Source organism: Larimichthys crocea, chromosome XVI (genome assembly GCF_000972845.2).
Source record: "Larimichthys crocea isolate SSNF chromosome XVI, L_crocea_2.0, whole genome shotgun sequence".
In the NCBI taxonomy this organism is placed as follows: Eukaryota; Metazoa; Chordata; class Actinopteri; family Sciaenidae; genus Larimichthys; species Larimichthys crocea.
Window position 1 is genome coordinate 11,715,455 of NC_040026.1, and position 25,784 is coordinate 11,741,238.

General features: G+C 40.9%; 1 protein-coding gene across 3 annotated transcripts in view; it reads right to left on the reverse strand.

Annotated features, from left to right (window-relative positions):
• Positions 1 to 25,784, reverse strand: part of snx29 (sorting nexin 29) — a 129,657-nt gene that overhangs the window by 47,618 nt on the left and 56,255 nt on the right. For all 3 annotated transcript variants that reach the window (XM_027289170.1, XM_027289169.1, XM_027289171.1), the window contains 2 exons: positions 17,768 to 17,874; positions 1,897 to 2,013 (listed from right to left, as the gene is read on the reverse strand). In XM_027289170.1, the coding sequence (XP_027144971.1) occupies positions 1,897 to 2,013; positions 17,768 to 17,874 (224 nt within the window). The remainder of the gene's footprint in view (positions 1 to 1,896; positions 2,014 to 17,767; positions 17,875 to 25,784) is intronic.

Here is a 25,784-nt window from a genome sequence, read left to right on the forward strand (position 1 = left end):
AGTACAAAGGACCACAAAGGAACTCTTGTTGAAAGCCACTAAAAGTCTAGGACCGGCTCTGCCAGGGGTACTAGTACCCAGAAGATTGTAGTTTGTAGATCGATGGATCAAGTAAGCTACAAGCAACAACTGAACAGTACACACCTCCCTCTGATGTGACTAAACAACACCTGAACACCACATGCTGTGATCCAGAATATATTAAACCAAGTAGAAATATTTATACTATATATATAAAAATTATATAAATAAAGAGACAAATTTAATAATGTAATGAATAAATATTTGACAAAGTCAACAAAAAGTGATGAATAAACTATTAAAATAACAATTACAAAATGTAAATGAAAGTAATTCATGAAGAGCTGAAAGAGCTATGAGTAAAAGGGAAATGATTAAACATCCAGCTTCTGTGACTCCATGTGTTAGAAATCAATAAACCTAAAATGCAAACTCGACCTCAAATATGACAGCTGAACTGTTCAAAAAATATTTTAGTAATACCCTTTTTTATAGTGTAAATAACTATTTTTATATGACTAAAATAGAAATAAAATTAATTGAAGTGTTCAAATACCGTCAACCCTCGGTTGTGGGGTACATCTGGGAAACACTACAATACACACGTTTACTCATCTGTAATGGCTTTTCATGCACGTGTGTTATGTGTATTGCTGTTATCGTTGATAACTCTTGGTTAGCAAATCTGGCACCATCTATCAAATTGTGAATGTGTGTTATGTCAATGTGTGTGTGTGCATGACTTTTCTCTCTGCATGCTTCCAGCTCCCTTGAGGAACCACATGACAAGGCCCAGATGTGTGGGTGCGTCCGTGTGTGGAAAAAGAGTGTGTGTGTGTGTGTGTGTGTGTGTGTGTGTGTGTGTGTGTTCCTTCGATCTCTCTCATCCAGAGCTGGCCTGTAAGACCCTCATCTCTCCCACAGAGACTATCTAAACCTGGGCTGAAACAACATCACTACAGCTCCCTTCAGTAGGAGTCTCCAGCCTCCGGGCTTTGATCAAACCCTTCAAGAGTCTCACACACACACACACACACAAAAAGAAATAGAGGAGTGAGAGGAACAAAGAGAGACAGTGAGCCGGGTTTGGTCAACTGCAGCAGCTGGAAGCACACAGCAATCAAGAGCCAGAGGTAGGTGGACACACACACACACACACACACACACACACACACACACACACACACACACACACACACACACACAAAATGACCGGTCCAGCAGAGCAGGGCTGAAGCTGAAGGATAAGAGGTCCTATCTTCAGCCTGTGGCTCCCAACACTGCCACCGCAACAACTCACGGTGTCTGTGAGTCCAAACCGCTTCAAGCTCTCCTGAGCATGACCAGATTCTGGCGTTTCGAGTGTGTTTGTTGTTATTGTAGAGGACAAGTTTGAAAGTGGTGGGGAAAGTAGTTTGTTTGGAGACAGTCAGCATTAGCGGTGATAGTGGCTGTGGTTGAATGGGCACTAAAGGAGCACCACCTACTACAAATCGAACTTCATCAACAGAAAAGTGGAAAGACGTGAGCACACGCTGTTTGACTGACAGATTATCTCCGGGAAGTGCAGAGCTGAAGCACCAAAGGAAAAAAAAAATGAAAACAGAAGAATCCTACAGATGACAGCTTTAAGGAAAATGCAGTTTAACCGTTATTGGCAGCTTTCGACCGTGTAGAACAATGAGCAGAGGACCAATGTGAAAACAAACAGAGGGAAGTGGAGATGGAAATCAAACAAAATCACTATGAGGAGGACGTAATGGCAGGGTGACAGAGAGGAGAGGCAGGAGGAGGAAAGAAAACCTGCAGCAAACTCAAGATGAGAGTGGACAGCAATGTGTGTGTGTGTGTTTGTGTGTGTGTCCAGTCACTCACCGGTCCTCTCAGGTCAATGAGTTCCTGTCTCATCTGGACAATGAGGTGGTCTTTGGCCATGAGGGAACGGTACAGTCGCTCATTAAACTCTATCAGTTCACCGTGCATCTCGGCAACCTGTAACACACACACAGAGAAAACACACACAGAGGCACTTAAATTAATTAATATTATTATATAACACACATACGTGGGGGGAAAAAAAGGACAATAGAAAGCATGTAAACACGTTACGCGGAAAGAAGATTCAGAAATACAATTCTCAGTTTCCATCAAACACACAAAAGGCAGAAGCACTCCAGGTGAGGCGTAATGCGTGCTGACAGCAGGACAGATTCTAGGAAACAGGCAAACCCCTGACAGAGACGGGAATGATGGAGGGAGAGAGGGGTGAGACACAGAGAGAATCAGACAGAGAGAGAGGGTGGGGGGTGAAACCAGTTCATATCCTAAACAGACAGACTCCTGCCAGCCGGCTAATCAATTGTCATCAGCTCTAACTAACCTTGACGTGGTGTTATTTGCATCGGTGTGTGTGTGTGTGTGTGTGTGCGTGTTCTCTGGCCTGTCTGCCTAACCAGGCTGGACAGTGTGGACAGGTCTCTGTCAGGAGACTGACAGCTGTGACACACAGTCTGCTGTATGGAGGACACCTGCTGTCACAGCCGCTTCTGCAGAGTGCCGTCCGGCGGCTGACAGGTGAGCCCGGTCGCTGCACCACTGTTGCTCACGGACCTTCACGCGTTAACGTATTCACATCCCATTTAAGAGCCCACACACTTCCATGAAGGAGGAGGAGAGGCTTCTTATGTAACGACGACGACAGTGATGATGATGATTGTAATAAACTTGATTTATCGCAACACTTCTAACACCGACTGCGTCACAAAATTCTTTTGTATTGAAGTAGATTTTTACTTTTGAGGTTATATCCAAAAATGTAATAATATGACAATCCAGCATAGAAGTCAGTCTGTGCCTGAAGTAAGCCCGGCAGCTTCTTTTTTCATTTAACCAGGCTGAGTTCCACTGAGGTTGGAAACAGCTTTTGCAAAGGAGTCCTGGTGATTTTACCCCTAGCTACAGTTTATTCACCTGGATAAAAGACAGGTTCACATTTTTTTCAAGTCCATCTTAATAACTATCTCTTGGCTGGGAGCAGTAATTTAGAGTCTACTGGTTGCCTGGCAACTTTACAGTGATGACCAAACTTCAGAAAGAAACTGCTCATGCCCAAGAAAAAGTCCTGCATGTAACACCTGCCCCCAAAAACCAAGTATACAAAGAATTGTCATTTTGAAGCTCAGAAAGTTGTGGCTCTGGTCACACCCATGTTGGTAGTAGCAGTAGTCCGTCGCCTAACAGGCAAAGACGTGCATCTTCAGTGGACCTGAGGAGAAATTAGCGACCAAAACAGTTTTTTGCACCAGTCTGTAAACATGTTTATTTCTGCTGTGAAGTTGGACATTTTAACATAGGGGCGTTCTGTAGCCAGCCTCAAGTGGCCATTTGAGGAACTGCAGTTTTTGGTGCTCTTTCACTTCACAGCCACAGAGGTTGCCGCTTGCCAAAAACCATAAGCTTTTGTTTTGATACTATTTTTTAGGATTGGGTACAATTTTAGGTATTTTAGGTACAGTATGAGCATCTGTGGCACTGATTGGTAAGCAAGACTATCAGTTATGCTAAGCTCAGTGAATGGTGACAGACATACAGAAAAGTGGTATCAATCTTCTCACCTACCTCTTACCAAGAAAGTGAATAAACGGATCTCACAAAATTTCAAATTCTTTTAAAATAACTCTTTACCCATGTCCATGTGTGCATGGAAATGGTTTTAGTCATTGACATGACTGCTTCCTAATGCAATTCTAAGGTAAGAGATTCCCTTTTTGTGCTTTCCTGAGCTGCATTCAAGGAATATTAACACAAAGGGGGGATTTTCATAGTCTTTTACATTGAAACCACATTAGAAGGTAGTGTCTTGACAGTCAATACTGACAGGAGGAACAATTTCAGCAACCAAAAAATTAATAATAAAAAATATTTATATATATTAAATTGTATATATAGCCAGACTGGACCTCTGTCTATCAAGACTTATCCCCAGTCCACTGTATGGCCCACCAAACATCTGGAGGTGATGCTATGATGCTGCGAAATATCCAGAGAACATATTATACAAGTGTTTCTAATTTTTCTAAAATCTACTGAATTCAGTCTTTGGTAGTGGCATTGGAGTGGTACCAATGCTTCAGTTGCCACAGCAACTGCATTTCATAAATACAAGCAAGGCCACAATAGATGTGTCCCCAACACTGAAGCAGACAGCCTCCAGGCCAAATATTTAAAAAAGAAACATGCCTCCTCCTGCAACCTCAAATTTGAATACCCTAAAAAGAGGAACAATTTTAAAATGAGATATTGAAACATAATACTGATGAAGAGACTAATACAAACAGAAAGTGACCAAAACATGAGTGTCATCAAGTGTCCTGATGGCAAAAGAGCAGTCAGATTTGCTAATTTATCACAACAGGAGCACAGATCACACTGAATCAGGAAGCCTGCTAACTTACTTAGCTAAGCAAATGTTGCTTGTGTGATCTCTTCAGGTAACACTTATCACTATATTGTTAATGTCAATATTTAATTGAACATAAAAGATGCACTGCATATATTAATCTGATTTGCATTAACAGAAAGCAAAAAGCCCGACAGATCTGCGAGAAAACTTTAAATCCACAGCACTAAACACATAATTACCATTAATTGTGTGTTCAACAGGCAGAGACAGAGTAACATCATCAACTTCACCCAATGTGAGGCATCAAACGAATACAGTACACAACCTCTTTTATTAAATAATGCTAATTGTACCACAAATAATGATAACGACCACCATTGTCGATATAATAGCACTAATAAATAGAGCCTCCCGTAATCAATCTGTTCCTCTCATCAACACAACAGCTGCCATAATGACAGGAAGTTTAACCAAACAAACCCTGCTTTGATTTGCATGTCTATCTGTCTTCTGTTTCTCGATATTACTGCAGCTCAGAAGTTATAAAATGAATAACAATGTTTGTATCCTCGTTGCAACAAGTTGGGAGTTTTGGAAGGTCTTCAGTCACTTACAGCAGATTTCAGCGATTATTATTTGAACATTTTTTGTTTGCTTTTTTTCACCTGAGGCCAAGAAATACTGGAAAATATGAGGTATTTCACTTCACCGCACATCAAAAATCTGAGTAGTGTTAAACCGACACCAGGGGAATCACATTGCATCAAACTATTTGGGCTCTGTTGATCCCCCGCTTTGCCACACTTTATTTTAACTGAACAAAGCAGATATATCATCGTGCTCAGTCGATATCTACATGTCTCTAAACAACAGAGGCTTTAGAAATCTTGGGATCAGATAGGACCACGATGCAATAAAACACAGCCGATGGTAATCTTACAACATAAAACATAACCGCCTCCAGTTCAAAAAAGAATCCCCAAACCTGACATCTTAATGTTTCTGTCTGTGTCCTGAAAGAAAAACTGAAAAAGAAATCCAAACTCAGACTTTTAATTTAACTTTATGACCAGGTCTAACAGACACATGTCGCCTGTCATTTTCAGGAAGTGCACACCCATGGTAACACCCCATAACCCTCTGACTGTCCTCAGCACACCAGCCATTCATCACCTCTATTTATTTAACTGCCACAACTCTTAAATAGGACATTATAAAAGAGGGAATTAATTTTAGGCGTGAAGAAACCCAATTAATTCTCAGTGAGAGGGAGCTAATCAGTTTGTCATTTTGCAGCTGTGCATGTGAGTGTGTGTGTGTGTGTGTGTGTGTGTGTGTGTGCATATACAGTATTATATGTGTATGTGCATGCACATGTGTGGATGTGTATTTGACAGCATGCATACTAATTTTACAAAAAAATCTGAGGTTTTTAATAAGCAGCGACTACATGCTAGCGTAGCCAATTTGTTTAAACAGGCAGCACTATTATTAACGGAGGGTCATTGAGATGCACAACTTGGTTCCAGTGTTCATACATTCGTGTCTGGACTTCACATGCAATGGGCACTACCCAGTTGTATTATTCTACTCTAGTCAAGGCCACCGAAAGGTTTGCTTCAGGCTTGGAACAGCCAGTGAATATCTGCAGTACAAGGGCCAATCAGTGGCAGCAGGAATCTCATTCACACGATCAAATGTACTGTAAAAAGAGAGAACAGCACAAGGTAGTTATGGAAACTTCAAAAGCTAAAGGGCACTGTCAGAATGACTTAGGCTTTGAGTTTAGTTAAACTGCACACATGACAACAAAGACAAGAAATACAATGGATAACATGACAAACAATGACAGAACCAACATGACATACAAACAACTAAATGAACAAGTTAGAAAGGGCATGTGTGAGGATACAGCATGTGTGTCTGCTTTCAGCAAGACTATTCCCCTGACACACATAACCTGAACAGGAACTTGTTAGTCTTGAAGGTGATGGACTGACTTTTCAAGTTGAAAAGCTTTGAGTGTGACACCATAAAAAAACATCACAATAAACCTGACAAACTCAACACACTAGGAAGGAGGAAGCTTTGACAGGCTGTTGTCTCCTTTAGGCTATAAGGCCTATCTGGAACCTTTAAGCCATGGATGTGTGGCTCCAGGCAGGGAGCTCCTGAGGCCACCCTACAATCAAAGATCATGACCAAAAGTGACAGAATGTTTTGAAATACTCTTCCTGAGGAGCTGGGAGAAGCAAAACCACCTACATGTTTGCAGGTCCCTCTTTTTTGCAGGTTCATGAGAAGAATTCAGGTGCATTTCCCAGCTTAGAACACCAACACAGAAGATATGTATCATCAGCATACAAATTAATATGAGCAACTTTGACATCTTGACCCAAATTATTTATGACAATAGAAATAAAAAATGGGCCAAGGACAGAGCCCTGTGGGACACCCTTAACATTAACCATCAATGAACTTTGGTGAGAAACAGTTAATGTCTCCGTAACTTAATCTTGAATTGAATTGGTAATTTTTCGAGGACCTAAGTTACAACCAATTAGATCATATGTAGGAAAAAAAACGGGCAATGGTAAATGGATCTTTTGGAAGATTGTGGAAGATAACATATGATAACTATAAATTATATAGTTTTTATCAGTAAGTATTTTCTTCAATAACGGTAAACCAAAGTTGAGTTAAAACTGGACTGTAACTTTCATATTTTTTTATGACTTAAGTAATTTTGCCTAGCCAGGACGGTATTTATTGGTTGAAGATGCAGTCACATCTCCCTTACCAAAAACTCTCTCTCTCTCTCTCTCTCTCTGTCGCTCTCTCTCTCTCTCTTTCCCCCTCCCTCCCTCCCTCCCTCCTTCCACTGTGGCTCTTCCTGAGGTTCCTTCCACCTTTTTTCCCTGTTAAAGGTTTTTTTGTGGGCAAGTTTTACCTCACTCGAACCAAGGGTCTAAGGACAGAGGGTGTCACTCCCTGTACAGATTGTAAAGCCCTCCGAGGGAAATGTACTTTGTGACTTTGGGCTACACAAATAAAATTGATTTGATTTGATTTTAATTTCTCTTGTTAAATTTCATTTTTTATGGAACTGACATCATTTGTACCGTTCACAGTATACCTAGTTTGACTAAGTGAGAGAACGAGATCTGAACCTTAACTGTGAAAAAATAGTTCAGTGATCTGACCCCAATTTTATTAACAATGACAAATGTACTACATATTGCATTGTCTGCGGTAAACATTACCATCTATGCCGGTTATTCTTGATGTAACAATGACAAATTGCTATAATATATTTCATGCAACATTGCAAAGTGGAAGTGCACAGCCTTACAAAGTAAATACAAAGCCAAGTTAACTTTTGTTGTATAGTATAACAGAGACTAAAGAGTCTGTCAGGGACAATAGAACAAATCACATTGTGAAATAAAATTCTATTTCACACACTTAACAACAGCTTCCTTGCTAACTTTTAAATAAATCCTCCATGTTTTATATACAGCTGAAATCATTTGTAAAAAAAAAAAACTTAAATGAGAAACAGTCTTGGCTCAGCTTTTAGTGGCTCAGACTTGACAATAGTGATTACTATGTAATCTGTTAGACATTTAGAGTGTAGGTATCTAATATGAGGTCAAATGTGACCGAAGCAGAGCAGTGATGCAGATTGTTGTTTGTTATCAGACACTTTGTCTGGCCTGCAGAGTTGGTTTGCTATGATGCAACTGTCAGCACTGCTGGAGTCATCACAGCTAACTGCCACCCAAGTGATGCTGACCGCACACTCTCTCACATAAACACTTTCTACCACACCGTTTCAAAAAAGCACACATGCAGACACACACACACACACACACACACACACAATCCCCCCTGCTTCACATAACGCCTAGTCCTCCTCCTCTGGACTCTTCCATCTTTACAGAATCTCTTTGTGCCTCTTCTTCTACTCTGCCCCGGTGTATGATCTGATCTGAGCTGTGCCAAGCTGAGCTGGCCTGGATAAAAAGTCTAAGAAAGCCCTGGCTGAGTGGAAAATAAATAAATAAATAAAACGGCGAGAGAAAAGGAGAGCGAGGGTGGTAGCTGACCTGAAACCTAATAACCTTAATTAGACGGGACACATACAATGAATGGGGTGGAGCAAAATGAGGTCAAGAGGAGGGAGAAATATGACAACATGTTTGTGTTTAGATGTATGGAAGAGACAGGAAGGGGAGACAGAGGAGAGTTTGTATCAGTATCAGTGCATCAGTAGCAATGTTTATCTGCACAGTGGTCGTAGTAGGTAGTAGTAGGTAGTGTGGTGGTTTTGGCACACAACATAACTCAGGTACGCTCATACTTGTTATTTTTTGTGTGAAAACCGTACAAATGCTTGACTTTTAACAACTAACTCTGACATCAGTCCCCATATCAGCAGGTCTTTGTGTTTTCAATCAAAATTTTGAACACCTCAAGTCTTTCTAGACGTTTACTTTCAATTTTTTTTCATTTTTCTGGAGGAGGAAGCCTTTTAAGCTGCAGCATGACATGGATGCTTCATTTATTTAAGGAGATAGCCGATAGAGCAATGGAAACTAACCCGCTGTCTGAAAAACACAACCTCCTTTCACATTTATTTCAATGTTTTAATGTTAACAATCTGCATATCTGCTAACAAAGTTCAAAGCTAAATCTGTTACATAACTTTAAAAACCACAAATGGTACAACAAAGATCAGAAGCCAGACTGCAACCAATGTTACTGTCACTGTTAATGCAATATGAATGCTAAATAACTGGGCCACCATAAGACTTGCAAAAGAACCCATATAGGGTGTAAAATGTACATCATATATTCCGATTTATCCTTCCGCTACAGTATATCGTTTCATAACTCAATTCTATTGCAACGTTTCTCAAGAAATGACATGTTCACATCGTCAGAATATGTCACCATATCATGTGATGTTACATAAAACCTAATGGGCAGATGGATTTAAGGGTTCGTATTACACATAAGATCATTTCATAGTGGGCAGGACACAACGACTTGAAAGGAAAATTCTTTCATCTTTTTTTTAAATTCATGGCAAAGGGAGACCCGTGGTATCAAACGTTCATTTAAAACCCTTAAACTGGGTGAGACCTCAGAGGGAATATGGCCAATACTGGGTTACTTTGTACATCTAAATGAAGCTTGTGTCTCTGTCTGTGTTCCTGACTCACTTCATCACAGCTGCTCCGAAACATGAAGAGACATGGCTGAGAGACGGCAAAAAAAAAAAAAAAAAAAAAGCAAGTAGCAAAAGAGGGTGAGAAAGGACCAATATAGACATCACAAGCTGTGCTGTCCACTCTGAACCGAGGTGAAAAAAAGATACAAAGAGAGATGGAGGGATATGAGTTAAGAAGTGTGAGCACATGAGCGCGAGGCAGATGGGCCAATAGAAAAGACAGAAATGGGAGTTTATAGAAAAGGCTAAATCTGGCCCATGGTACAGACGTAGCTCTTTGTCACTGCCGTATCACACGGCGTGCTGCATGAGCACTTGGATCACATATTTTTTAGTTATGTGGTATTATTACTTTGAAAGGCTGCAGTGATGACAATGTTAAAGTACAGTCTGTCAGCTTTAATTTCGGGGTATTTTCATCACAACCGGATGAACAGTGAGAGAACTAAAGCCCTGTCTTAGTGCGTGTTCTCACAGTCTGTGAGTGCCAAAAGTATTTGGACAGATTAAGATTAGGTTTACATTCAAAAAGTAGTCGCCTTCACTATCAAGAGCCCAAACTTCTTTGCCAGTGTGAAGGCTGGCGGATTAATCGACAGTCAGCTGGTAGCTATGGAGAATAAGCAGCACATGGTAAAGTAAGTTTTTTTTTTTTAAATTTGAGCATCAATCTGTGATTCCATGATGCTAAAAGACCTACAGTATGATCGTTGAACAATGATCGTCAAATCATAGGATAGCAACCATGACTAGGCATGGTCGATCATGGTCGAAACAAATATGTAAACAGCTAAACAGAGCTATGTTAGAATGAAATTACCGCCTTGTTTTAGATTTGTCTTTATAGAATTTATAATCCTAGCTTCTAAGAAGCTCTAACAAGGCTTTTTATTGATCATTACATTAAGATAACTTAGATTAGATATCGAGCTACAGTGAACAGATTTTTGTCATTTCAACAAAATACTGCCAGAGATCGGCTAGAAATGCGAGTGCCTCTGTCTGAAATAAACGGCCCATCGTTTCAAAAATGATTTGAAAAATGAAGAATTTAGAGTGCCACTGTTTTCATTTTTAACTGTATGCCACATGCCACAATGGAAAAGTTTGAAAAGTATAACAACAGTAACTAAAAGAGGGTTAGCAAACAGATAACACGGCTGGCAGAAAAGTCTGTTAATCAAGTTTGACTTAACGGATTTTCAAACCTTATACAGTACTCCTGCTGCAGAGCTTTAGCAGCAACATGCTTTGGCTCTAGCATTAATTCACCACTGAGCTCAGTGCTAAAAGTAGCAGAGATGAACTGTATGACTTTATCATACGTGCACATATTCAAGCTCCATAGCAGGATCATTACATTTTGATATTGTGCTGTAGGCCTTTAATGATTCATCCAAATTTGTATTATATGTCTATAAATTGTTCAAACCTGAAACACTGAAATCATTATTGTGTTACGTTTTTGCATCCGAATGCATGAAGGAAAATGTTACTTTCCCAATCCATACATAAGACATCTCTACATGGAGTCTTACAAAACAAAAAGGATTCAAGCAAAGGCAAATTTAATAAGGCCTAAGAAGGCTTTTGTACTCCGAGCATGTGTGAACACTTCAAAGCAGATTCACCTGCATTATTCTGAGAGAAACAGCATGCATTATGCAGTATTTTGGCTTTTCAAGAGTCACATTCACTCTTGCATTACACAGCAAAGACAACAGGAATTACACAAGCATATCGCTTTATATTCTCCAGGTTATTACTGCCTCCCCCTCTCTCTCTCGACAGAGGCGATTCTGAGTCGGTGGCTTCTAATTGTTGTTCTTGTTCTTGATGTTGTTTATGGCTAATTAATGAGTTTGTGGATCAAAGGGAGAAACCCTGATCCCACTGGAAGTTTCGTCCCATATCTCTTCTCTATCCTCCAAAAGCCTACTCTCCGCTACTTACCAATGCAACACAGCAGATATGAAAAACACACCATGGGAAAACAAACAAAATGAACGAAAAGACGGCAGCAACTGTCACAAGACTCATAGAGTAGTTTGAGTCTGTTTGTTTATTGGATATGAATCAGACGTCTGCTGAACAATTTGAGTTAGGATGATCCAGCCTTTGAGCTACAAACGAATTAGTTCATAGCACTGCTGTATGATGTAACGAGGCCTCAATTTGAGGCTCAAGGGCCTGCCTTCATACATATTTTCACATTTTCAAGGCACTTTTTTAATGATGAAAACAAATCATCATAACAAAGTTATCTCATGATACTTTCCATACAGAGCTGGTCCAGACTATAGTTTTTTAGAATATTATTTACAGTGACTTAACGATTCCCACCATTTGCAACAGTGGCGAGAAAAAACACTTAAGAGTATACTGTGCGATAGCAATAATCTATCTATCTGTGCTCGGGTTTGGTATCTTTATTTTTTATTTTTTATGAACAGTTGCTGAGATTTCTGCCTTTCAGAAACTCATTTTTCAGCCTTTATTCATGTATCGTAAACATGTTTTGTTCACAATCCGAATGGACAAATTACAAAAAGTATTAGTTTGCACTGTATTATCCCCTCTTCTGCTATAATTAACTGGCTCACCCATTCTATTGAAAATGTGCTACAGTAATCTGTTCAGTTTGATGATCAGGGACAGAGACTAATAAAAGTCATATTAACTACTTCATATATCTTCCCTGAAAACCATCATGCCTTAATAAGCAGAATTAAAGCAGAAAGAAAACATCTTTAGATATTATTCATCAAGAGCTTAACCCTCAGAAACCCATCTACAGTAATCTGCTTCTTCAGGACTGTGTGGGTGTGCTTTGATCAGATGTGATGGACAGTGATCAAACAACCCAGCCGCTGTCTGTCGACTGTTGCTAAATGCAGATTTCTGCACAGAAGTACCTGACATCACCTGTTTCTAGCAGAGTCACGTCCACTTTAGAACAGTTAAGTGCACACGCTCGACTGAGGTGATAAGTTGGTGTGTGGAGACAAAATGCAACAAAATGCAATGGAAACAATGGGAAAATATATTCTGGAGGTTTGGTTAAAATTTGGAAAAACCTGCACTTCAGCTTCTGTTTGAAAATCCTGTGCTGATGCAGGAAGCCTGAACTGACTGTACAGAGCTGCTTGAAAACGTTGAAGTTTCAGGGTTATAAGAATAAAAATAGTAAGAATATGCCATAATGTCCTCTCTATATAACACAGGCTGTTATTTTGATGAGGCAGAGTTGGAAAGTAAGGCAAGACAAACCCTGAATATTAAAATTTCTCTTGAAAATTAGAATTAAACACAGTACTTTAACTTCCAGTTCTGTATTATGTAAAAGTATCATATTTATTTGAGGGCGAAAGTTCATTATTTACAAAAAATCTAAACTCAAGGTCCACAAATAAGTTTTTTTACACTTTTAATAAACTCTTCGCTCAGTTATAGCATGACCTTAGTGTGGTACCACATATGGAACATGACATCGGGTGAAAATATAAGCATCGTATGTTCATAATTATATTCAGCCAGGCAGTATTAGCTTTTCCTTGAGTTTCACCTTGGTTTGTACATTAACATTCATCCCATTCAGCCATTTCAAATTAATACGTTTTTAAAGAGATTTAAATTTGGTGTTCTGAAACACAAAGATACCCTGACTTCACTCAGGACGAGTCCTTGAAAGTCTCTTTCATAACAGCCGGAAGTAACTTAAAACATTTCAGGTGAGTTTGAAAATCTGAAGTGCCTGAGGAGATGTAGTCCTTACCTTCATCTGTGTTTCATCTAAAACTGCCACTGAGAAATTCTTCTCTACGACTCCCTCCCTCGTCATTTTCAGCCTGCTCGCCTCTAGCTACTTTAATCTATTTTAGAAAAGTATTCGGAGCCTAAAAAGACGATGAGAATAACAATATTGACAACGCCCTGACATTATTCTATAACAAAGGGCACAGCTTACAATAATAATAACAAAATGTCAAACCCATGGAGCTATCAGTTTAGCTTCACAATTGATTAAAAATGTTATTAAAAATGTGAGTGAGTGTGACTGATTTGCAGCCCATCAGTTCGCAGAGGTGGTGCTGCGCTGTGCACCTTCAGCCTGACACCAGCAGCTTGTGCGCACCGATAAGAGAAACGTGTTACATCACTCGCTGCCCACCTTTCCCTTATCACTCGAGCCTCACAGATCAATGTCATGCAGTTTTACTGTTTCTGAGAAACCTCAATGGACACGTTAACTACATTATGTAATTTGTTTTTATTACTCACAGACAAATGAAAAGCACCACGCAATAAAGCTGAAAATTAAAATGCACACGCTTCCATCCCCTTGAGTTTTCGCTGTTTCACTTTCTTCCCTCTTTTTCTTCTCTCTCTCTCTCTGAATCCATCTGTCTTTCACTCATTTTCTTTCTTCATCATTTCATTGTCTCGCCATTCCTTTTATTTCAAGTGTCGGCCCATTGGGATGTATTAAAGCTATTTCCTGAAAGCTTCTTAAACCCACTTAGATCAGACATCCGTGCAGATTTGTGTGCATTCCACATTCCGTACAAGACATTGCACATCTGGTGAATTCGCGCGCATACATGAACGCATCTCATATCACTTCCTCGCTGTTACAGCTGAGAGATGACGAAGCGAGGGAGAGGGCGGCATGAGAAGTCAAAGTCCTGGAGTCATCGGAGGGTAAAGATAAACGGTTCCTCCTCAAGTCAGTGCGGTAGGTCAGGCTACGTTCTTAGGCAGTTTGGGTAAATATGGGTTTAAGGTTAAACAAAACGTGAATGATAAGAGAATCCACCTGGGGAAGAAAATGTGTGGCCTCAGAGTTGAAAGGAAGATTATGATCACTGGAGGTGTGATGAAGGAGTTCACATGGTCGCATTCACATTAGCACAACCAATTTCCAAATGACCTAACCTATTCTAGTATAGTCTTAAATCAAAGAACTTCTGGTTTCTGAATCTGTAAGTGGACAGTTAGCTTATAAAACCACATATTGTGTCACTAAACATCTGCTTGTGAATATTGGACTTACAGCCTCACTGTGTAACTTTTCTATTATGAAATAACTTTTTAATTTTAGGATTTTAAATCATTTTGAAGCTAATCACTTCAGCTTCACTGATTTTGGTGAAAATTGATCATTTTTTATGTTTTCTAGTTTCCCTCTGATTTCTTCCTACTGCACCGCCTCAGAGTTTCCTGATGGACAGTAAAGTAAACTGCTAACTGTAGCTGCTGTTAGTTAATGTTAGTCCAATTTGTTAGCCAGGTTTCCCGGACTGTGAGCTCAGGACACTGGGGAGTGTTAGGAAGGGGAGGGATTCAGGCCTGGGGCAGAGCTGGTGTTATGCCAGAACAGGAGCTGTGCAAACAGGCAATGTAACTGGGCTGTGCATCGACTTTGCACATAATGACAAAAACTGAAGAGATAATATATAGAGATGGACTGTAAGTCGCTGGTGAGAGTTTAGTGAAACAAAAGGCTGAAGGACTAGTAACTAGTACTAGTAGTAAGTAATATTAGTTGGCTGCTGTCTTTTGTTGTTGTACTAAACTGATAGCAAAGTTGTCGACATGCTAGTTTTAAATCAGAAGTAATATCAGTAAGTAATATTTACCACAGTGGTTTATTGAAGATGACTCTGAAACTGCGGGCTCAGTTTATTTAATTTACATAATTTATCTTGAGACGTCTTATTGCTCTGTGAATGAACAGAAGAGAGTGAGGAGGAAAGAGCATGGGGCGCCTTGAGATACGGCTCAAATATAAAAAAGTCAAAGTCAATACTATGCATTAGCATCATTTAATTAAAACTGAACTAGGTCACGAACATGGGGCTTGTTTCCCAGGTTAACGAAAGCTAAGCCCTGTCCAATATTTATTTGTGTCTGGCAGGCCTGTACGTATCCAACAAGGCTTGATGTGACATTTTCAAAAATCAATAACTCGGTGAGGCAGATTTTGTCTCAGCCGCTGTAGCGAGACAGCAGAATCACAAGTGTTGACAGCTACTCATGTAAATCGGACAATTTATGAATCCTCACGAGAGTAGGTGCTGCTGACCCTGAATAAACATGCGCACACACTAACATTATATAAAAATACACACTTTCTGTCTTCCCCTCCGCAAATTTTTATAAAAAATATTTCAACTCTCTTCCACTGTCCTGAATATTAAGGCCTTAATGTATCCCACTGAAACATTTTGTATCTCCTGTTCTTGTCCCCTCTCCTCTATGGGTAAGACACTTTCTGATATCATTACCCAAAGAGCCAGCACTAGTCTTGCCACTACTCATTATTATTATTATTATTATTATTATTATTATTATTCTTATTCTATTCTTTTATTATTATTATTATTATTATTATTTTATTTCCACTGGGCAACATGTTACATATCAGGGGTAAGAAAACACTTGTGTTCTGCATAATAGGCTTATTTAAACAAAGCCATCAAAGCCCAGCTGGCCTGAGACCAGAGAAGAGCCTGTGTTGCAATTGTGTCCAACACCGGTCCTCCAGGCTTGCTATGAAAGCTCAATCGACAGCCAAGCAAATGGACAAATAAAAAAGTAAACACCATTAAAAATGCACCACACATACACGTGCATAAATAAGTAAAAACAAATATACACAGGCGCAATTATGTCTTATTAAAGAAATCTAAAACCTCAGATTAATTATTCATGTAGATGACTCGCCCACACCTCACTACCCATTAAAATACTTTATTACTTTATTTTCCTCTGCCGATGTCACTCTTACTGGGGATGTTTCCTCATTGGTCAATCTAACAGGAAACTGGACTCGACTGACCATCCGTCACACAGTTGGCAGCATTATGTCCAATGTCCAGTTAGAGATCTTCACCGTGCACTGCAATCAATATATTTTTTAGGAGAATCTGCTCGGGGGAATAGCTGCTGGCACTGTTGACAGTTTTAGATCAATGCAGCCGCAGAAAGCACAATTTTCTCCTTTATTTAGACAGAGTAGCTGGGTGAGTGTTTTCTATTCCCCAGCACAGCTCACACAAACCCTGAAAAACTTTCTCCTTTCTTTAACTTTGCTTACTAATGTACCAAATTAGGGTATTTCTCAATACAAAGCCCCGAGTGGCTCTGTAACATCAATAAATCGTTACCACAAATAAATTCAATTACTGTGAATAAATGATTATTGGACCCTACACATTTTTTTGTGGGGGGGGGGACAAGAAGCAACATACTTATGTGGTTGGAATTTCTATAAAGAGGCTACATGTTTCTAAACAGTAATTATATGTAGGGCCGGTCTTAGCTATGGGCAATGTGTTTGTTTGCCCAGGGCGCAAATGTGGCCAGGACCGGCACTGATTATATGAAGGAGTCAGACTGAATTTTTTAAAGATATGTTTGATGTTTTGGGACATACGATTTTTCTTTTTTTCTTTCAAAGAGTGAAATGAGAAGATTGATGCCGCGCTCATGTTATCAGAAGAAGTTAACTACTAACTACTGGAAACAGGATGAAACCATTAGCCTGACTCTGTCCAAAGTAAAAAAAATTCACCAACTAGCACTTTTATTTTTTTTTAGCATAACAACAGAAATGCAAAAAGTTCTAATTATTTAAAAAAATGTCACTAAACAGCTGTTGTAACAGCAATGTGTAATGTTTCTATCGTAACATTTAACAACAGTAAAGTAAACTTCTGTAAACTATAGCTGCTCTTAGCTAATATTAGCCCAGTTTGTTAGCCAGGCTGCTGAGACTGTGAGTTTAGAGCATCAGGGTTGTGTAAGTGTTTGGACCACAGGCGTTTTGGACCACCAGGAAGAGGAGTTTTTCTAAGCGAATGCTTACGGGGAGCATAGCCAGTGTCGTGCCAGAACCGGAGCTGGGCAAGAGGACATGTGGGCAATGTGACCAACTCTATTTCTTTAAATGCTGTAAACAGTTCTTTAAAATGTAATGCACTCACCACCCTCCAATGTACAGAGATTTGTTACCCACTGGGAAATGTGGAACACAGAACTGTGGCACTTCCTTGACAAGTATCATGAGTAACACACAGTAAGGAATAAAAAGAGACAGCACTCACCTCTATGAGTTTGCGTTCATAGCTGGCTGCCAGCTCCTCGATGTCACCCATGAACTTGTTCTGCGGGACAGGGGCCTGTTCTTCACTGGACCGCAACACTGACAGAGCTGCAGCAAAAAGAAGGAGAGAGCGCAGCTCCGTTAACACAAACGTGACAGATACTGTGACACGTCAAAAACACACACTGCAAAGAAAAGCTCCTTTTACAACCAATTATAACCAGTGAGTTTCTAGCCAATTATGCATATTGTTTCGTCCTCTGTAGCGAGTTGTGACACCGGCGGCTGTCTGATGCTTTTGTTTTAGGAGCGAGAGAACAATACACGGAGAGCAGCAGATCTACAGTATATAATATACACATTACCAGCCAGGCAAAAGCCACGAAATCTCAATTTTATCTAATTAATGTCACACTGAAGGAGAGATGAGTGACTCACAACACACACAAAAATACATATAATCATGGCGAGAAAGGCAAACAAACACACACCGACAGGAAGTCACACAAATCATCTTGTCTATACATCCTCCTGAGAAAACTTCTTACAGTTCTGTCACAATGATAAACTCTCGTTCTCTCACCGATGTCTGTTTTACTGTGACTTCCTGTTCAGACTGAGCTTATTGTTTCTTTGCACTGCTGTACTGTAGCTCGCTAACCAGCCAAAGTCATCACGACGGAGCCTAAAGCGTCGCTTCGGAGCCCATAAACATCAACTAATCGGGTTCCCTAGGCGAGGAATGGCAGAACTTAGAAGAATGGGAGCTCTGTATCTTTTTGCAGAAGGGGCGGTTGGGAGATGGATTGTTTTTTCACCTCAGCAAAAGCAAATTAACGCTGTTATTTCGCTGCCACCGCACACTGATAACACCTAGACAAACACAGTGAGGCGAGGAGGAGGGAGAGACGCGGAGAGAGAGAGATGAAAATAAGAGTATAGATATAGAAATTTAGCATGACCAAAGGCTGCACAGAGCTCTATTAAACTTGTGATGATGACCCCTCGGGGAGGAGTTTTAGAAAATATACAGCTGGACTGTAATTAGAAAAAGAGTGAACCCCCAGCAAGTGTCTGAATGTCTAGACAGCGAGAGGCAGGTATTGATGAAGCAGGTCGGCTCATTGTAGTTCCAAATAGAAAGGGCTGTAGGGAAAAAAGCTACTGAGAATTAGTAACAGGTACGAGTACAAAAATAAGAGCGGTGATGAATAATGTCAGCCTGGTGGACTACAAAATTCACATACACACTGTGTGCATCGTCAGGCAGATAGGTTTGTCTTGCTGGTGAGACTTTTTGTTCATTTGTACATTCATTACCTCGAAGTACATCTCAGACAATGCTTGCACCTCTTTTATCTTTTGTGTTCTACTGATAGGCACAGGATGACGCAGCGGTGGACTAAAGCTGCAAAGTGGTCTGAAACTTCTGCAAAACACTTTTCTATCAGCTCAATGGAAATCATTAGTCAGAGACTGAGGGAACCACATAAGCTGTCAAATATATGAGTTGCACTTGTACAGGACCAGTGTGCCCCCACCAATCGCCCGCTCCTTCCAAGCATGACAGAGAAATGGTAAATAGTAATTGGCCAAAATTGACAAAATAATCATTCATTTCATGAAGGTGGTGGTGGTGGTCCTTCCACAGTCAAACTCTGTCTTCTTAATATTCAGAAAATTCAATAACCTCTTAGTTACCCCTAATTTAAAACTGGTTTCCAGCAACAAACCAGCTTCTTTAGAAAAATACATTTTAGGGTGCTCAAATTGGTAGGTGCTTATTCTGTCTGAATGACGATTAACACACCTAAAGGGACTCAGTTTATCTGTACACACACACACACAGATACAAACCTCACACCTAAACGTCAAAGTTCTGTCACGCTACAACCTGCAATTACCGGCACAGCAAAAAAGTTACACACAAAAACCAGTGCCCACCCACACACACACACACACATTTACAGAGGTTGACAGAAACGCATTATCATGGCTCCTGCAAAGGGCCCGAGCAACACAGCAATCCCCAAGCTTATCTCTGGCCCACCAATAGCACTGTACTGTATCCCTCAGTCAGCAGCCTAATAGCCTAGAAATCTACCTTACACACATACACACACACACTAAATGAAAATATATACATACTGTAAAAAAGGAAAGACTTCTACAGTAAGAAGGGCATCCAAGAAGACACACAAGAATAGGAACAATAGCTTAAAGGGGGCAAACAAACACTTGAACACACACACAAACACAGAGAGGATTGCTGACGGTTGCCTGTGCGGTACCAATTTGCCTCAACCGACTTTTTTTTTCCCCCCTTAAGTTGGATTTCTGTTACCTGTCACATTGATAGGCTCTTAATAATGACACATACACCGTGTGTGTAGAGAGAGAGAGGTGGTGGGGGGTGAGTTAGAGAGAGACAGGGGCACACACAGATGTTCCTGACTCGAGGAAATCAGGCAGACAGCTGGTCTGTATTAACACAACTAACTGAGCAAAACTCCCCAGCAGCTGTGCGTTGCATGTGTGTGTGTGTGTGAGTGAGTGTAGCATGTAGAAAACGTCAGAAATGTGGAGCCACATATGAGCAATACGCTGTACTGTAAGTGCAACTGCTGCATAGAGTATCAGATCATATTTATTTTTCTTTGTGTGTCTGTGCCTTTCCCTGAAGAGTGCACCCCCCTGAGTGTGTGCATCTCCAGAGACACTCCTCTAATGGTCACAGTGTGTGAGGTAATGAGCCAGTTTAGTGGGAGAGTCCACCGAGAGACGGACACTCACAGGCCAGTGGCTGCTACACCTCCACACTGAGGAGACTTTTCCCAAAAACTGGACTGAATGTTCACACCAGAAAAATGGTTTTGCTTTGCCGACGGCAAGTCATCCAAAGATGAAAAATGTTAAAAAATCCACTTGGCAAAAACGTTGAAATGAGATCCAGTAAGGAGTAAGAGCAACTAGGGTAATATGCAACCCCTTCTATCCTTGCACCGTTGTGTGACGTTCACATATTTACAGTGGAACCACACTCAGCATGTCTCTGTCGTGACACGGTCACTACACTGTTTTGGTCCATTTGCCACATGGTTTCAAAGCCCACCAGGAGCTTTTCAGATGCAGAGCGTTTCGCCTGCCAGACTTTGTTAACTTTGTTAGCTCGGATTTGGTCAATTTTCCTTAATTTTTCTCGAGTAAGTATGATACGTAGTTAAATAGTTTCTCTTTTGGCTGTTTTTACAATCGGATGTTTGCACCGGGTGTTTTATTTTGACTTCTGGTCAGCTTGACAGCTCTGCTTTGTGCCGATTGGCGTGGCTGCTCGCGGCGCCTGTCAAAAATAGAGCAGTGTATTCTCGGCGGAGCGGAGTGAAGGGCCACATCTGGGACGCTTCTGAAACGCACCGCGTTTCTTCCAGTGGGGTTACAGACATTGATTATAAGGGCCACGATCAGCTCCAGCGGCTGCAGCACGCACACAGGGAACTGACGCATCTGTGCCCGGTGGAATTTAGACACTACTAGAGTAGGTTTTCACATAAAAGGAATTTGCATTGATGCATAACAAACATAGTAAGTAGAAAAAAATAAAGAAGACAAGTTAAAATTGACAGTAAAATATGAAAAAATGTGGAATATGTTATTTAAATGCAAGCGCTGTCCAGTTTTATGGAGGAATGAGCACAGTATTCACCGAGGGATGAGCAAAAGTTCACAGTATGCTGTAGAAGAATATTTGAAACGTGCAAGATGGTACTGACAAAGACGTAATCCAAAAAAAAAAAAGATGTGCATTAATGTAACACATTAAGTCAGATGACTTACATGACTTTTTGTTCATGTAACATGTTGTATCTGGTGGAATAACTTTATTTCTAACAATGTTTGTCTGTTTCAAATGAGGCTAAAAAAATGGGTAGTATATGGGTCACATCTGGCCTGGGACAGATGTCTTCCTCCACTCTGCCTGCTGTAACTGTCCGAGTTCAATTACCAAAAATAAATAAATAAAAGAAATCTTAAAATGACTTCTACTCCTTCTGCCTACTTCACAGAAAAGTCATTCTCAGTAGACAGTACATGCCCTGGAGGCTTCAAGTTTCCACTTTCTGCACCACGATTGGCATCTGGACTGATTGTAGGGTCACAAATCCGGCTCATACATACACACTTCCTGCAACTTTCCCCTTCCAGCACAGATAAACATCCTCATCAACATCGAAGAGATGTTACAGTAAACAAAGAGGACTGGGTTACAGTGCAGACCTCTATCCACACTATATCATCATATCATTATCGACACACACAGAATAAAGCTAATCCGTGTTGTCTTTTCATCCATAGGAGAGGAGGCAGCCACACACCGACACAGTATTAACGGTGTTGGCATGGTGACTCACAGTCTGTGAAGTCCCAAATATATTTTAAATGAACATAAATATGTGCTCATCTTTCCACAATTAAACAGTCTCGCACTTGGCAACATTTTACTGCATCCAAGAAACTGGCCGACTATCTACTACCAATATTCATTCAGGTCTTCACTGAATTCCAGTATCCAATCATCCTCCGCCTTTTTTTGAGACATTCATCGTTATGTTTTGTTGTTGCCCCCGCGGGAGTGCAGAGCTGAGAGAGAAGCAGTGAGATGGCTATCATACATAGATAATCTGTGTATTGTAGACACACACACACACACACACACACGCACACGCACACACGCACACGCGCACACACACGCACACACACACGCACACACGCACACACACACACACACACACACACACACACACACACACACACACACACACACACACACACAGTGGATTCCCCTCAGACCACGAGAGATCTCAAACACAAGACAGAGAGAAGAAGGAAGGGAGAGTTTGAATGTTTAAAAAGGAACCGAAAAGCAACTAGAGGTGGCCAACACGTCAATAATCAAGTTGATGCGGGAGTTAAATGGCTTCACCAAGCTTTTGGAGGCGAAGACAAATCTTTACTGTTAAACAAATCTTTATTAAGTGTGGTCAGCGTATCAATATGTGGTCAGTGTCTGACCTGTTTCATCTGGTCAGACAGTATTTTTGCCTGATAATCAGCTTGATATTTGGGATTTAGGAGTTCATCCTGCAGATTTCTTCTGTTTTCACATGCAGATTAAAAGTTTTTCTAATTCTAAGGCGGGCATCACAGCTTACGGGACAAACTGCTGTCTGAAATAAAGTCGTTCTCATTTATCTGGCTTGTAGAGTCGAGAAGAAGCAGCTGGAAACCGCTTGCAGGTCAACAGAGGTTAAGAGAAAGATTCACCACAGGGCCGTGATGGCAAAGGGTGAAACATGGACAAGCTGATCTGCTGTTGCTACCAGCTGGAAGGCACGGTGTGGAAGGAGAGGGACGAGAGGAGACAGCTTAAGTCAGTTTGACCTTAGACGCATTCCACGTGGCCCTGCACCGCCTTTGCTAAAGTGATTCTCAAAAGCAGAAGAAAGGGGCAGGAATAGAGAAATCCCACATTAGATATGACTCGTAACCTAAGCCTCCTGTGAAATCAAGAAAAACCTTAAATATCCTCTCCAAAGTGGGAGCTTTGACGGGCGATAATAGCGTTGATGCCTCTTGTCGAGACAGCGGGGCAAAGGCTGACACACTTGACTAATGCGGCACTGTCCATTAGCAGTAAGGAGACGTGGCTCTGCATCCGCGACCCCGAGCACACATCAGGCTGGAGAACAAACAATCGTCCGTCCTGCTCCAGCCGAGGCCGCTCAGCCCCAGGAGCGAGCCTGCTAAATAAAACATGTGCAGAGCTCCCTCCACAATAGGACTAATGCGCAATCAAGTGGAGAGCTCCTTGTAATGGCGTAACAGCACAAACCTGCGGCACTCACACCACTGTGAAATTGGGGCTCTTCTGAATCACGTCTTCCATATCTTATCTTTTTATGAGATCGCTCCATCCCTCCAGCTCCTGCTTCCCATCCTTTGTTCTGGATTTTTTTGTACCTCCAACTTTCTTTCATCTCTTTTCCCCTTTAAAAACATGTCCTTGTTTTTGTTGAGTCTTCTCCTCCATAAAGTATTGATCTGGTTTCTTTTTTTTTTCTTTACTTTGTTGCGTCTTTCTTCCCAGGCACAGCCTCTTCTCCTGCTTGCTTATGCAACCTTCATTCCTCTTTTTTTTCCTCCTTCATACCTACTGTACCTTTGAAATCTTCCTCCCTCCTTACCCGCTCATCCTCCTCCTCACTGTCTTTCTCTCATCCCTCCTTTTCTTTTGTTCCCCCCCTTATCAATCATTCAGTGCCACTCATTGTAACCTGGCAGCGTGCTGCGCTGTGGTGTAACACCAGTCCCGTGCCGCTAATCATGCATGTTGCGAAGGCCAGCCGTTTCCCATCATGCATATCAATGGAAAAAGTACTTTCACACACGCACGCCAACACTCAAAGTGAGCGATGCACAGCATGCAGACAGATGTCAAAGCAAAACGAGATTCAAGGTTTGTCTGTTTTTTCTAAATATAAAACGACAAAAATCAGGAGGAAGAAAAATATCTTTGTGCCTCGCTACACTAACAATAGCAAGCATCCGCTCTGTCTAACATGCGCACACACACACACACACACACACACAAAGTTGAGTTAATCACGCCGTCAGGCCATACATTGTTGATGGGCTGGCTAGGGAGCAGGCAGGCGGCTGACTGAGTTAATTAAGGAGTGCTAATCAAAAGCAATCTTCTTTCATTTTCTAATCGTTCATAGTTCATTTCTCACGTTCCCCTCCTTCAGATAACAGAGGCCTTTGTTTATCGGTCCATGTACGTGTTGAGGAAAAAATGAAGATCGGGGCCAGCTCGCTTGCTGTTTCGTGGAACAAGACAGCATAAGATTTTATTTTAATTCGCGCGCACGTGAGACGGAAGGTGTGGAAATCACTATTCTTCTCGCTCTGATGCATCCAATCAGCTCCGTGCTGGCTTGGTTCAGACAAAGGGAGGGGTGTGCTGATCACGCGTGGAGAAACACTGACATCCTGATCACACACGCATGCATTAAAAACACACACACACAGCACTCCACACCTGTCTACAGCTTTTCTTAGTTGAATCTGAGGACGTGTAAAGCCAGAGAACATCGTCTTTTGGTTTGAGCTTAGTGAGGGATGAACAAAGAACACCAAGATATTTGTTCACAAATGAGAAAAATATCTTGATGCACCTGAATCTAAAGACATCAAATCCTCCTCCAAGGTAACCATCAAACAAATTATAATATTATTATTATAATGTGCGGGATATGTATAATCAGATCAATATGACACCCTGCGGTCATATTAATGTTTTTGTGTCAGAAAATAGAGTGTTGTATGTATAAAAATATACCTGCAGTGCAAGATTCACTCACACACACACACGCTCAAACACTCAAACCTATCATTTCAAAACCATCTGGTTGTTTGTGTGCATGCTCTACTTTTATTTCAAGAGTGCTCTTTGTAGCTTTTTCTTTTTTTTTTTTTTCCTGTCTCAAAGTGTCCAGAATAGCTCCAATCAGAGCAAACCACTGCCATCTACCATCCATCACGACCAAACCACGGCCCTTTTTCAGCCCTGTATCACACAAAAGGTGAAAAACGCTTTTCGTTCACCCCAGAATATCCTTTTTCACACCAGGTCAAATCATGTCCCAACTCTCTGAATAGAAATCTGAAAGCAATTTTGTTCCCGGAAATGAAAACAGCACAAAATATCCTGATTTTACCAGATTGTACTTCTTTGATTGTACCCTGACCTGCTCCCTGAACACGTCTCATTAGCTGCAAAGCATCAGCTGAATGACCAAGATATGAAATGTAAGTGTAAAATCAGATGGCAGATGGGAAGGAATACTAATGGACAAACATTTCCTATTAACTATTAGCTATTCATAGTATCAAGAAGAGATGTCACAGGCCCGGTGACATAACAGCATCTAAAGATGGTCATGACTCATGCGAAGAAA